Genomic DNA, 14240 nt, shown 5'->3' with positions numbered 1-14240 from the left:
AAATATATCTCAACTTTCCAGTAAGCTCTAGCCACTTTCGTTGTTAGCCACAGCTTGAAAACGAGGGTGTGTTGTAGCGATGTTAGCTGAACAAGCTTCAGGAACAACCATTTTTTGTGGTGGGGCCAATTTGATAAACTCATTATCTTGCCAGAGCGTTGTGTTATTAAGCAAGACAAGAAGTGCTGGTGGAGCTCCATAGCTAATTAAATACTTACGGGAATTATGAACACTCATCAGTTGTTTCTGAGGTAAAACTTGGCTGCAGTGATGTTGTTGGATACTGTTGGTAAAAATTTTGGCTCTTTGTTCCTTTACCTAAAGAAAACTCTTTGGTTGGGTAAATGTATTGGACTCAGGTTAGCTTTCAGTTACAAAAAGCATGCAGGAAACAGACTTGGTGCGACAGAAACCTAGAATTGTTTTGTCCACATTTAAATCTTTTAAAGCTAGAATCTGGTCTTTACCGTTCATAGCAAAAATGAATTATATCTGTCTCAAAATAGGTATACATTTTTTAATGATCAGAAAAGAAATTCTGGGTAAGAGCATAAAATAATGAAAATAATGAAATAAAAAGAATATAAATCCTGCTATACAGAAAGGTGTGGAGTCATCCAACCTGGGTCCCTTTACAGTTTCTAAAAACATGTGTTGTCGGCTATACATACATCCTTTTGAAAAGAACTTCAAAAATTGTATTTTTTTTTCTTAAGGTAGATGCTTTTTCTTCAAGTAGATATCTTCAATAATATCACCATAGGCACAAACAGAAAAAAAATCTGACTATAAAGAATTGTTGAAAGTAAATCTAGTACTCTAGATTCTCTTCTGGAGAAGAATTACTCTAATTCTCATCTCTGGAGGAGATCCTTAATACTCCTCTCCTGGAGGAGAGATGGAAAAGAAAACATTGCTTTGAAGACAAGATCGTCTACAGCCTCTTCTAAAATTTAATTAAATAAGCTGCTTTTATCACTGCACATGATTTTTAAATCTATTGCCGTTTCAGTGATCTCCAGAAACTTAAATCTAAATCATGTGGTTTGTTCGGCCCACGGCAGAGCAGGCTGAGGGGAGGCCTCATGGCGGCCTGCAGCTCCCTCACGAGGGGAGCGGAGGGGCAGGCGCTGAGCTCTGTTCTCTGGGGACAGCGACAGGACCCGAGGGAACGGCATGGAGCTGGGACAGGGGAGGGTCAGGCTGGGTGTTAGGGAAAGGTTCTGCACCCAGAGGGTGGTCAGTCACTGAGACAGTCTCCCCAGAGACGTGGTCAAGGCCCCAAGCCTGACAGGGTTCAGGAAGCGTTTGGACAACACTGTCAGACACGGGGTCTGATTTTTGGGTGGTCCTGTGTGGAGCCAGGAGCTGGATTCAATGATCCTGTGGTCCCTTCCAATTCAGGATATTCTGTGATTCTATGATTCAAAATCTTAATAGGGATTCTGTGGGAATCATGAGAATAGCAACATCAGAGAGATCTGCACATTTTTTCCCCTTTGAATCAGAGCTGATGGTGTGTTCTTGCAGCTGTGTACAGTGACTTGTGCATTGAATTCTGTCTCAAATAGCACCAAGAGACAAATATTTTAGTAACCCTTTTGTTCCTTGAGTCAGCAGTGATGGTGACTACTGTGAGGGAAAGCTACATTTCTCCATGTTCATATCTTAACAGCTTTCAACAGTCTGTTGGTACAAATGTCAGCTTTCATTTTAGAGTAAAATGTATTGCTCTCCTATGTAGACCTGACATTTACTTTTCCCAATTCTGTAAGTTGTGTTTCTCACAACTGTAAAACAATTGAGGTTACCTACAGTATGGCTGATGAGAAATTTGTGATATGTAGGAAGGGATTAATTAATTCCTGATTAAGAATTCCACCACAAGACAGAGAACAGTCAGGGTGTCTTCCTGCTTCTGAGGGAGCTCACCTCATTTCTCTCTGCTGCTCATCCATTCATACCTGGAGTTGTCCCTGGGGCTCAGGAAACTGTATCTGAAAACAAGTGTTTCTGTCATTGGAAAAATTCCAGCAAATGTTAGGGGTTTACTTTCATTCCCAACCTCCAATTTTCTTAAGCTGTTGTTCCTGCCCATTAGAACATTTTTGTTTAAAGCTTCATAATTTATTGTGTTGTATCTCCTTTCCCCATGGCTTAGATCTTACTTGTGGCTATTAGACCAGCACCTGTGTGGTTTATGTGTGGTACCAGATCACTTCTTGTTGATTGTGCTAAGGAACAACTCATATTGGGGGTTTTGTTTTGGCAGTGTAACACCTTTTTATTATGTACATGCAAGTGATTATTGTAAAATGAATATCTGTGTCAGCTTTTTTGAAATATGATGAATGCATATTTGTTCCATTTGAACTTTGAAAGCCTGGTTGTGCCCCAGATCTAATCTATTCAAGTTGCTTAAAAGTAGAGATCAAGAGTTTAATGTGGAGACACGCAGACAGTAGCCAAAATGAATGACCTCCTGACAATCATTAGATCTGGAAGACTTAATTTTCTAGATGTTTTTTATCTAGTTCTTTTTCTACGTGATAGTTATAGATGCTTAAGAATGTGGCAAGATGACAAGTGAGCTTAACTAAGAGAACTAGTACATATACCTTTCTGCTGAAAAGATATGGAGACTATTTGTACCCATTCATTTATTTCAATGCAAATTGCACTGTTGCTTTATAGCTTTTTTTGGTCTGCAGATTTTTCCTTCTGAGGATTTAATTTTATAACTTTATTTCATGTAGATTAGGATGCTACAGAAATGTCTGTGAATCTAAAAACCAGGTACAGTGCTTGACAGTAGCGGAGACCTTAACCAGTAGTGTTTCATCATGTACCATTGAAGTTAATATTTTTGATACATTACCTTTTCTCAGACCAGTGTAGGTTTTACTTCACATTCTTCTGGCAGTTACCTATCTCTTCTCAAGAGTTCAGGACTATAAGAACTGTGCCAGCCTTTCTACATTCAAGAGCAGTCAGTGCTTCTGTGATTTCTTCTTGACCCTCGGTTCTAGTATAATGCTGCTAGCAATCTGAAAGGCAGATGAGATTACCAGTCACAAAATAGGTAGTATTTTTTCAATTGATATAAAATATGTGGACATCTTTTGAAAAGCAAACAGCATTTACGTATCTGTGGTAATCAGTGCAGTATGAAGCAGAGTAATTTGCTCAGGTGGGGAAAGAACTGAATAGGAGAATGAAAAAACAGTAATTCTTTGAATGAGCAAAAGTGCATTTTTAAAGATAAGACTTAGAAAAACAAGTTTTGGGTGGTAGACATGCACTTTGTAGGTGATGTGTTCTGTGTATTGTCTGATCAAGTCCTAAAGAGGGGTCAGACATGCGCAGGATTATATATTATTCACGTCAGTCTTGATCCTATCCAGTGCTGAAGCATGATTTTTTTTTTTTTGATAGTTTCATAACTTGTTCTTGGGTGGTAGAAATAATTGAACTTTGTTACCTTTGTTTCATTTTGTACAAATCATCCTTAGTCAGGACTCTGCCTCAGGCATTCCCTTGATTTGGGTGCATTTAATGTCACATTACCTAACAGAGCTGTATATATGACAAGATCAGACTAAAACAATTTTAATATGCAGCTGCTACTTCAAAGTTCGTGGCCTGTTATAGTGCTTATAGTAACTTTGTTCTTACAGTAAGTGAAAAAATGTGCTAAATGGTTACAGGAATTAGCTGTATTTTTGGAAGACTTTAGTTTTAAAAGAGAAGTCAAGTTACTGTTCATTTCCCCAGTACCAGAGAATTGATTTAAATTTCTGTGAAACTGAGCCATATTGGCTGCAAACAGGAATTTGTTCTTGGAAGGATAACAACAGCCAGCCTGTTGCCCTTGTTTACACTTTAAAAGGTACATAGGAAAAGAGAGGGAATCGCATCCAGTACACACTCTGTGTAATTAAAACATGAAAAGTACTGCTGGTTTGGCCTTCTTTCTAAACAAATGTTAGGGCAAACACTCAAAACTAAGAAGTGCCAAGCCAAGGTTGCAAAAATCTTTGCTGTCAAAAATCTCTGTGTGTGAATTAAGTTTGCCTGAGTTTTAGCAACTTCCTTGCTCCCTTTCTGACCAAAAGAATTCAGACTTGCATGCTTTTATCTATGCCTGTATTCAGGCACTCAGTGACTTCAGTGATGCCCATTTTAGAGGTGCTTAAAATCGACATGAATTTCAGCCCAGTACTCAAAAGCTGATCATTTCTTTGCACATTCGTGGTTGCTGTTGTGTCAATGTCTTTAAATATGCCTTTTCCAACTCTATTAATGCTTCCAATATTCTCTGAAAATTTCATCGGAGGGTGAAGGAAAGGAGAGAGGAGAGTTGTGCATTGTTTTTGTCAAAGCGAACTCTGTCTGTCTTCAAATTAAGTTCTCTGCTTGTCCTCAGCGGCCATGGAGAATCATTGAATGCCAGCAATTTTCTGATGTTTTATGTTTGATTCACCTCTCTTATCTTAATTCTCCTCATTTCCTGACTAAATAAGCAGGATTTTCCCAACATTTTTATAGGGACTTCGTTACAGATGGTTTTAAAACCATCTTATGGTTTTCTTGTTTTTCAAATTCTTCAGTTTGTTTTTATTTTTCTTGAAGTGCTGTGGTAAAACTGGACTCTGTGTGCAACAAGAAGAATAAAAAGAAACAATGAACTTTATTGTCTTATGCCATTGTGTCCCAGAATTGTACTCATCTTCCTTTTGAAATAATTGCATTGGTGTCCAGGTTTTAATCTCAGATTCTTCTGTGAGATGATTAATGCGCTAGCGTTAATTTTACATTTGTATTGCTGTCAGGCTTTGAACATTTTTCCAGAGTTTCATCATCATTAGATCACCTCCAGACTAATTACGAGGATTATTGTAAATGACAGTTGTGTTACCTGCAAGTGAGTTGCAGTTCAAGTTGAATGTCATCAGCCAATTTGAGAAATGTGCTTTTTTCCACTATTCTAATAGTGAAGGTTGAAATACTAAGTATGGAACTAAGTAAAGCCCTTTGACAGACCTCTCTGTTCTTCTGGTTTGATTAAAAAAAAAAAAAAAAAGAATACTCTCTGAATAGTATTTTTAGACAGTTATGCAGCCATATGATAGAAATTTCAGCCAGGCTGTGTTTCCCTGATTCGCTAGGGAACTACTGGCTCTCCTGAAGGCTTATTCAGAAAACATAAACTGAAGTGTATCAAAGCTACTTCTTTTTGCCTGTCTCTGTGCCTGCCAGCCCCACAGAGAGAGAAATTAATGAGGTTTGATAAACACAATTTGCATTGCCTTATTATCCTGCATTGTTTTGAAACTGACTGTAGTATTGTTTTCTTGTGCTTGGTATGGACATTGAACCTACTGACCTGTGATTCGCTTGGTATGCCTTCCCCTTTTAAAAGTAGGTGTGCTTGCTTAGGGACTTTTTGTTTTCTGAGGTAACGCCTCAGAATGCTTTAACTTGTGACTTGAAATCCACTCCAGTGCACCTAGCCCAACCCCTTCTTTTATTGCAGTGGTGTGACTTTCTTGAGTAAATTTTAAATTTTACCTTTACAGCCTACTGAATGCCAAGCAGGTTTTTTTTTTTTTCTGCTAAGTCTCCTACTGCTTTTATCACCTGAGTATGAAGTGTATAAGAATGTGGAATGAAAACTGTATTTCTTAACATATTTTTTGTTGTTTTTTGGCCTTATCCAAAGAATGGCAAAATTCGGTTCCGTGGCAGTGCTGCTCTGGGTGGCTTAAGATGCTGGAAGGTGAAGGGAAAGACCGTGAGGGGAGAAACGGGGCTCTACAAGTGCTACCTTTCCTCTAGCCTTCCAGCAGTTGCCCAGGCTCCCTGAGGGACATTACCTTCAGATCCCCACGTCCCACATTCTCCAGTCCATTTCCCTTTGGTATCTTCCTTTGTTTACTGGCCCCCAATTTCTTGAGTTACTGAGGCATCCTTGGAGACCTTGCCCCTTCCTCGTAGCATCCTCCTGCCTCCCTGTAGATGGGATACTTTTCCTGACTTTTTTCCCCAAAGCAGAGTGAGGGAGAGTTTGTTACTTGTGACTGAGAACATCCCCAGCCAAATGCTGAAGGAATAATTCTGCCTGGGGACTGAAAAGATCTCCAGCTAATGGCTGAATATTTCTAGAGTGAGGGATGTTATTCTCTGGCATTCTGAAACATTAGGCACATGTCTGCTCTTCTCCTGTGATTTGATAAGAAAATGAAACTCTTTTCACAAGAACTTCACCATTTTCCAGTAATTTTAAATTTACTTTCAGTAACAGAGTATGAAATGTTTTAGGAATTTATGCAGAAATGTTTCCAATTATTGTCTTCTTCATCTATTCACTTAATTCCTTTTTGGCTTTTGATAGCTTTTGATGTATTGCTTCATTTTAAGTAATGGTAAAGATTACCATTGAAAACAGTTTCTGAAGAATCAGTTTTATCTGACCATGAACCATGTTACAGAAACATAATACCAAGCAATATGCAAGGGAATTTGTTATCTCGGTATGATTGTAGTTTAACAGTTTGGTGCTGGTAATTCTATTATCAGGTTGCATATTGGAAAGACGTTTACCCCTAGCATGCTGGTTTATTTTTTTTCTATCTCTACCACCTGTGAGTTTGGCAATTTAGCTGATTGGATTCTGTGTTTTGCATAAGTCGTTCCCTTGTAATGAGCTGAGCCCCATTTAACCACTGAAGATTAAACAGAAACTAATAGTGAGTAAGTACTGGTGTTTTAAATGATGTTGTGCAACTTAACCAGAGAAATCTGATGTGCTACAAGCTTAAAAAACTGATAGCCATGTTCATTTCTTCACAATGTGAACTTGTGTACTAACAGCTCATCTCCAGTAGAAGAAACTTTGGGGTATTTCCTGCAATAGAGCCATCACAACATTACTGAAAAGTGTTTAGTGTTAGTACAGACTGGAAAAAAATATTTCCTATGCCATGCCAGAAATTGGGAGTGAGACATCCTGAACATATAATCATGACTTGTAGACAGATTATGAGGAATAGCTTTGCCCTGTGAATGCAAACTGCTACATGGTTATCATCCGGCAGCCAACCCTGCTGCTGAAAAGTGCTTTACAGGCATGATTTTAATTTTTGCCAGTATAACCTGGACTCTGTGAATGGCCATTCTTTCAGAAATAACATGTTGCCTTCCGGGTGTGTGTTCACAGAGATATGAAGAATAAACATAAAGTTATGCATTGTGTATAGAAAAGCTGAACCAAGGAATTAGTTAATAAATAATATAGGAAATTAATAATTAACTGCCTTGTTGTACTTTGTTCTGATCTTCACCCATCTGGTACTTAATAGGAACCTACTTCATCTTCTGTCCCCACTTATCTAGTCATGCTTTCTCTTTCATGTTTTCTCTCTTGTTGCTTTATTGCCATCACTCGTCAGTTTCCTCTTTGAGCAGATGATGTTTACAGCCACAGCTACACTACCCTGAGCCCTATTTTATCTAATGCTTAAAAATAAACCATAATTTCAACTTTGTCCTTAAACTAACCATTAAATCAGTGATGTGAGTTAGAAGGAACAGCATAGTAAGTAAGATGCCAGACATCTAATCTCAAAGAAACAATGTCATTTTCTTCACTAATGGCAGGATTTCATCCAGTAATTCCTAAATACCAATGATTTCAGGAAAGTTCATGAATTTTCCTGTACTGTTTTGCAGGGGATTTCCCAAGAAAACAGGCAGAACTGCTAGAATAGCTTCAGATGAAGAGATTCAAGGGTCAAAAGATGCTGTAATTCAGGATCTGGAAAGAAAACTTCGCTTCAAGGAAGACCTTTTGAACAACGGGCAACCGGTATAAAAACATGAAATACCATGGGGAAAGGGTGTGGGCATCAAGGGTAGTTTCTCAGATACTCTGCATATGAAATAATTCTGTGTAAAGTATTTTTATATTTTACGTATTCATTCTTTTTAATTGCATTTCCAAAGCTGCATTTCTGTAAGGACTGATACTGTACATTTTGGCCTATAGTTCCCTCTCCTGCTGGGCAACTTTACTTGGACTTAACAAAGCAATAGAGGCTCAAAGATGATGAATTCCCTTAAGAATCCATCACAATCTGCACCTCAAGGGCATTTTCAGCCTCTAAGACCATTTTCTTTAATTGTTCATTACTGCTGAATGGCTGGACAGACAGTGTATGCATAGCACTTGATCAGCCGAGGTCCACTCTACCTTTTGCCCAGTTGATGGACAACAGAGGGGAAAGAATAGGTGATAGGTGGACATCACAGGGGCGCAAGGTAGTTCGTCATGAGAAATGAACCTATTAGGAATCAGGCATCATTAGATCGTGCAGTTGTGGAACGTTTTTTTTTTTTTTTTTTTTTTTGATCAAAAGGATATGAACTACCCTATGGTAATAATTTACAGGCTTTATCAAGCATTAACAATCTGGGGAGACAAGAAATGAGGTAAAATGGGCAAGCATAACAAACAATTGAACAGCTGCAAAGTTCTCCTAGGAGTTGATTAAGGCATTGATTTAAGCATCTTTGAAACAGGAATTTCTTTTAAGAAGAAGGTATATAAAAAATGTAGACTGTCATCCCTATTTTGTCAGTGAAATGTTTTCAAAAGCACAGGAATGACTTGGGGATAGCTTTGTGTCACTGAAAGATAGTATGCTTTAGGTTTCTCAGGACCGTACTCAGAAGTTTGCTACAGTGTCTGGGATATGGACAATGGTATTTAAGTTCCAGATACCCCACTGAGTCCAACTGTCCATTCCACAGCTGCCAGATGCCAAATCTCAATAAAGTCAATGGAGTGAAGTAGGGGAAGCATTCAGCGAGTGACTAGTGCAGGTGTGCTTACTTTTCTCCATTGACTGCAGAGGGTTTGGTAGTTTCCTTAGTAGTTAGGCAGAATCACTCTGGTAGTGTATAGGTTCATGTTTTTTCAAAGGAGGTGGGCTGACCATGACTGTCAGGCCTATTTTGGAAAGTGAGAGAGATGTTTGGCCTGGACAAATGAATGGAATGTCCTGAAGAAGCCCACATGGCCCAAGGAAAAGAAAACAGAAATCTGTGATCATATGATGTGGGAGCTTAAACCAATATACTCAGTTTTCGCGTCTGCCTTGAGGCTTTTGCCTTGCAGATTCCTGTCTTGGGTGATTCTGTTTGTGTAATCATGGCTGTGGGCACTTGGAGTGATCACAGAAGAAATTAAAGAAAAGTTTGCAACTTGTTTAGATGCTTGTAACCTAGCCAAGATTAGTACCTAGTTTTCATGACCCTCAGCCTGCTGCTTTAGCAACGATGTCACATCTTTTAAAAATGAATTTAAATGAGCTTTTTAAAAATGAAAGCATTAAGGAGATGTAATGTTTTACAGTTTCCATTCTTCTTTCATTTTTTTTCTTTTTAAATGAGACATTTAACCATGTAGTTAGTTTGCCTTTCATTCACTGACATTTTTTTAAAATGTTGCTTTGTAAGCATGTCTTAAGTGCATGAAGTGTTGTATTGAACACAGAAGGAAAAATATTGGAAAACTTGAATTGTACACTTAGTTATCTTTCAACTTGCTTTATCTTCTGAGTGTAAATTGCCACTGTCTTTTATAAGCTGTCTCCTTAATTTGAGAAAGAGTAAGAAGAAGTAAAAATTTAAAATCTAAAAAAGTATTTTTTTCTATAAAACTATCATTTTATGTTAGACAGAATAATGAAGTAGTAGAGTAGTATATCCTTGGCATTTTGGCAGAGTTTTCTGCCGTGTGGTTCTAATGTAAAAGTTGAGAAGAACAGCTAGGAGTAAGATTTGGGATGATTTGACATGCACTTTTTTGATGGCCATGCTGATTTAAGCAGTTCCTATTGCTCATTCCTGCCCAAGTTCCTGGCAAGAGGATGGAAACAAATGGCACAGTCAGGGCAAGGGTTGCTTAAGCCAGAGGAGCCACTTGTAACGCAAAAAAAATGCATTACAAACTGTGGTAGAAAATTTCTGTTAAAAACATATTGCTGCTCTTTTTTATACTACATAAAGCGTTGCGTACTGTCTCCCTGCTTGTAGTTCTTAACGAGTAATGAAAACCTTTTTCTGCTTTTCCCTCATTCTTACTCCTCTCCCTTTTTGTTTTGTTTTTGTTCAGAGGTTAACGTACGAGGAAAAAATGGCTCGTCGATTGCTGGGAGCAGACAGTGCTGCAACTGTCTTCAATATACAGGAACCAGAAGAGGAGCCTGCAATACAGGTGCTGCACAACTCCGCAAGTTCATAGGAAAAGAAAAAATTTCTTTCAAATTTCTTTTTTAACGGGCTGATTCTTTTATTTTAAAAAAGCCCTATGTTAGACAATAAATATACACAAGATAGGATGGTTTTGATTACAGAACTCATGTGTTATATATCAGTGAAGTAAACTGGAGAACCACATGCCTATTGCTCAGTTTTTCCATACTGAATAAGGTTGTGAGAGTACTCAAATGTCTTCTCTCTGCTTTAAACTCTTCCGTTTATCCTATTCTGTCCTGCCCTTTAAGTCTCTCAAGGCAAAAATACATCTACTATCTTGAAAGCATCTTGTCTTTATGTGTGTAATCTGCACTTTTTGGATGCACACCAAAAACTCAACAGAAAGTCTGCTTGGAAGACCAGGTACACGTTCTCCATTGTTCAGATGCCAGAGTTGCTATTCGGAAACGTGTAGCATTCATTTGCTTATGTTACCACATAAAGTACCTTCTCCAGATAAACACTCTGAGAAACTGTCATGGATGTTTCTCTGTCTTCTTTCTGCCTCTTGATCTTTTTTTCTGTCCTTACAGGAAGCTCGCTCTGTTGATGCTTCTGTAGTGAGTCCTGTGGATGTTCAAAAGGTTACATTTGCTGTTTTCTTCCTTGTTCTTTTTTTTTTTTCCCTGTATTTTACTGACCCCCCCCCATCATCTTTGCCCTTTCCATTTTACTGTTCTTTTGGTTAATAACAAGAGGTCACCAACATTAATAACTGGGGAGACTGGGGATGCATCCCCTTCATGGTGTTAAAGTTGGTCTGTTACTCAGTTGGTCTAAAGATGGTCTGAGTGCAGGCCCCTTAACTTCAGTAATGGTGTGCTCCAGTATCTTTCTGCTGTAATGCTAACCGATACTAATTGCCTTGCATCTAAATCAGCTGCTCTTTATGTATACCACATATAAGATCATATCATAAAAGTATATGATCTACTTTTATGAGAAACTTTCAGGGAACAAATAAATAAACAAGTAAGTCTGCAGTTTACAAAAATTTCTCTCTTCTTCCATTTACTGAGGGTGATGGTTAGTTCTGTAACCAGCCAGCAGAAAGGCTGCATGTAATTTCCAGGCTGAAGTCAAAGACAGAGGATGGGTATGTGAAAGGAGATTCCATGAGAGATGTGTTTTCTACCTTAAATAAAGTAAGGGCAGAGAAAATAGTTAGAGGTCATCTGCAAGAGTGCCTAAATATCTGCTGACTGAGAAGACCATTGCCTTGTAAAGATTTTCTCCTGCTTTTGAATTTCTTTGAATTCTGGCTTTATCTTTGCTAGCAGTAAGATTCAGAGCAAGATTCTGTACAGCAAAGTAGATAGAAGGAAGAGTTCAAGAAGGCAAGTGATCGTGTGTGTGTGTCACAGTAACATTTCCCAGTATCTGAATAGCAAATTTAAACAAGTAGTAGTATTTTACACCAGATGAAACTTTCCACTCTTCTTTCTAAATCTTGAATACTCTCATAACAAATTTTCTTTCTAAGGAAGAAGTGATACTTTTGGCCAGACAAAGGGGACCATGGTAACAGGAGTGAAGGGAGGCAAATATCATGGACAGTGCTGCCATTTTCTCATTTTTACAGGCAACTGTAAACAAAATCATTTTAGCCTTCTGGTTCAGCCTCCGTTACAATTCTATGCAAATAGCAGATGTGAACCATATGGTCTTATGGCCATCTGGAAACAAAACCCACCCTAAATCTGCCTCTACCCTGAAGGAAATATTAGAGTGTTTCTTTCGTCTTTATGAACTGCTTCAGAATACTTTTGTAAGCTTTTTTAAAAAATGGAAAGAAAGCAACCAATGACTTTCCTTCCCCTTATAAATTAGACCTTAAGATAACATGAAATACAATTGTTGCCTCATACCAGATGTCTTCGTTGTTTCATAGGGAAGTTATTGGAGGCATGGATTATAGTGTTTTTCTTCAACAAGATACAGTTTCCTTTTATATGTAAAACCTTAATGGATTGTCAGAGATCAGTAGAATAACAACAACAAGAAAAAAGTAGAAAAATAACTTGCTAAGTAATGTGTTGAAGCTACACACTAATACGTACCTTTCTTGTTTGACAGGAATATAAAGTCTCCAGCTTTGAGCAAAGATTGATCAGTGAAATTGAATACAGGCTGGAGAGATCTCCTGTGGAGGAATCAGATGATGAGGTGCAACATGGAGATGAACCTATTGATAACAATATGTCACCATATTTTGAGATAAAGCTGAAGCATTACAAAATCTTTGAGGGAATGCCAGTCACATTTACATGCAAAGTGGCAGGAAATCCAAAGCCAAAGGTAAGAAAAGAAGGTGAACGGTTCTAGATACACTCTGAAGAGCTCTGTATTGGTACCTTACAGTGAGCCCCTAGACCCCATGGACCATGTCTTACAGGAATAGCAGATGTTCTCTCTTGACAAGATCCCTAGCTGGTATAAAATGACAAATCACATTCATTATCGCTGGATGTATTTAAATTTATAGCAGGCAAAAATCTACTATGAGACTTCAGTTCTTAATCCCTCCCTCCTGAGACTTCATCTCAATTATTTTACCTAGAAGTAATACTTCTGTCATTTTCAGTTACCTTCAGGGTGTATCTGCACCACAGAATGCAATGCAATGCTAGAAATTCCCATGTGAGCTGGCACAGTGGTTCCAAAAGCAATCACACCATGTTAACATGGATTAATTAGCTCAAGTACAGCAACGTGCTAATGCAAAGATACATTGCTTTTGGTTCAGGAACCAGTGTGGTGTCTCTGCATTCTTCAGCACTGCAGAGTTTATATCTACACACTCTAACAAGATTTAATTTTGTTGAAGGTTAGAGGAAGGCAGACAAATACCGTAAGCTCCCATATATCCCAATAGCAAGATGAGACATGATGGTGAGTTTTGTAATGATGAGCTTCTGAGGGAGTGTTGGGCTTGGGAAGCATTTCCTTTTAGCAAATACACAAGTACCAGCTGCATGATGTCAGTAGTCTGGAATAATGCCTTTCTTTGGTAGGTGGTATTTATTCATTTCAAAAATTGCCTGGCAGTCAACCGACTCATTAGGTAGCAAGCAAACAGCAGCAGCATCCTACTCCTTGTCAAAGCCAGCGTGTTCCCTTTGAGGTCCTTGCAGTTCTTACAGTGACCCCTTGTGGCTAGGGGCTCTTTTTACCTCCTAGATAGGAGCGAATGTGAAAATCTCTGGTATAAGTTGTTCAGGTATTGAGGATTTTGAACGGATTTTACATGTCCAATGCTATAAGTGTATGTTATTGCACAAACTGTAAATAGGAGAAATGGATTTTGTCAGGTAGCAAAGAAAGGGGCAGACCAGGAGGAGCAAATCTGTAGAATGAGCTCTCTGTCCCTGCGTGCGTTTCAGGAGGTTTCACTGCAGGCTGGCTCTAATCTCATCCCACAGAGTGCAGCAGATGCAGCACATTAGTTGTGTTCTTGGAGCACATTTTCTGGCTCAGTTTCATCTGAAAGGGGTCCAATTCTGTGCTCCAAGACCACTTCACAGTGCAAACTACCACAATGTAAGTGTGGGTGATCAGGATACTCGTATCAAAAAAAGCACTCCTGCTTCAAGCTGGAGCTAGTGTAGACACGCTGAGAAGCCCGAGTGATACCAACCCTTTGGTGCCCAGCATTACTTTGGGGATGACCGTACAGAAAAGCCTGTTGCATTGAATAAGGGTGGAAGGGGAATCGCCTCCTTGCTGTTAGAGGTGTAGTGTGCTCTTTTTGCCTGGAGCTTATGACTAAGTTGCTGAACGACCTATTATGAGTCAGCCTTAGTCAACTGTAGCCATTCCCTTCTTTTCACAGTTTTCAATTAAGGTGTAGTTTCACAGTCACTTTAATCTGATTTAAGACAGATGAAAGAGGATGTCTCTTCTTCCTTCCCTTGCTCTCC

At 38.7% G+C, this 14240-nt stretch overlaps 1 protein-coding gene across 9 annotated transcripts in view; it reads left to right on the top strand.

Moving 5' to 3' along the window:
- The window catches only part of PALLD (palladin, cytoskeletal associated protein), a 201763-nt gene that overhangs the window by 168747 nt on the left and 18776 nt on the right, over window positions 1-14240 (top strand). For all 9 annotated transcript variants that reach the window (XM_080589024.1, XM_080589020.1, XM_080589023.1 and 6 more), the window contains 3 exons: window positions 7732-7867; window positions 10178-10279; window positions 12397-12618. In XM_080589024.1, the coding sequence (XP_080445150.1) occupies window positions 7732-7867; window positions 10178-10279; window positions 12397-12618 (460 nt within the window). The remainder of the gene's footprint in view (window positions 1-7731; window positions 7868-10177; window positions 10280-12396; window positions 12619-14240) is intronic.

The sequence above is a fragment of the Anser brachyrhynchus genome, assembly GCF_964034855.1.
Source record: "Anser brachyrhynchus genome assembly, chromosome: 4".
In the NCBI taxonomy this organism is placed as follows: Eukaryota; Metazoa; Chordata; class Aves; order Anseriformes; family Anatidae; genus Anser; species Anser brachyrhynchus.
Note: the sequence above shows the minus strand (reverse complement) of the source record. Positions and strands in the feature narration are given on the sequence as shown.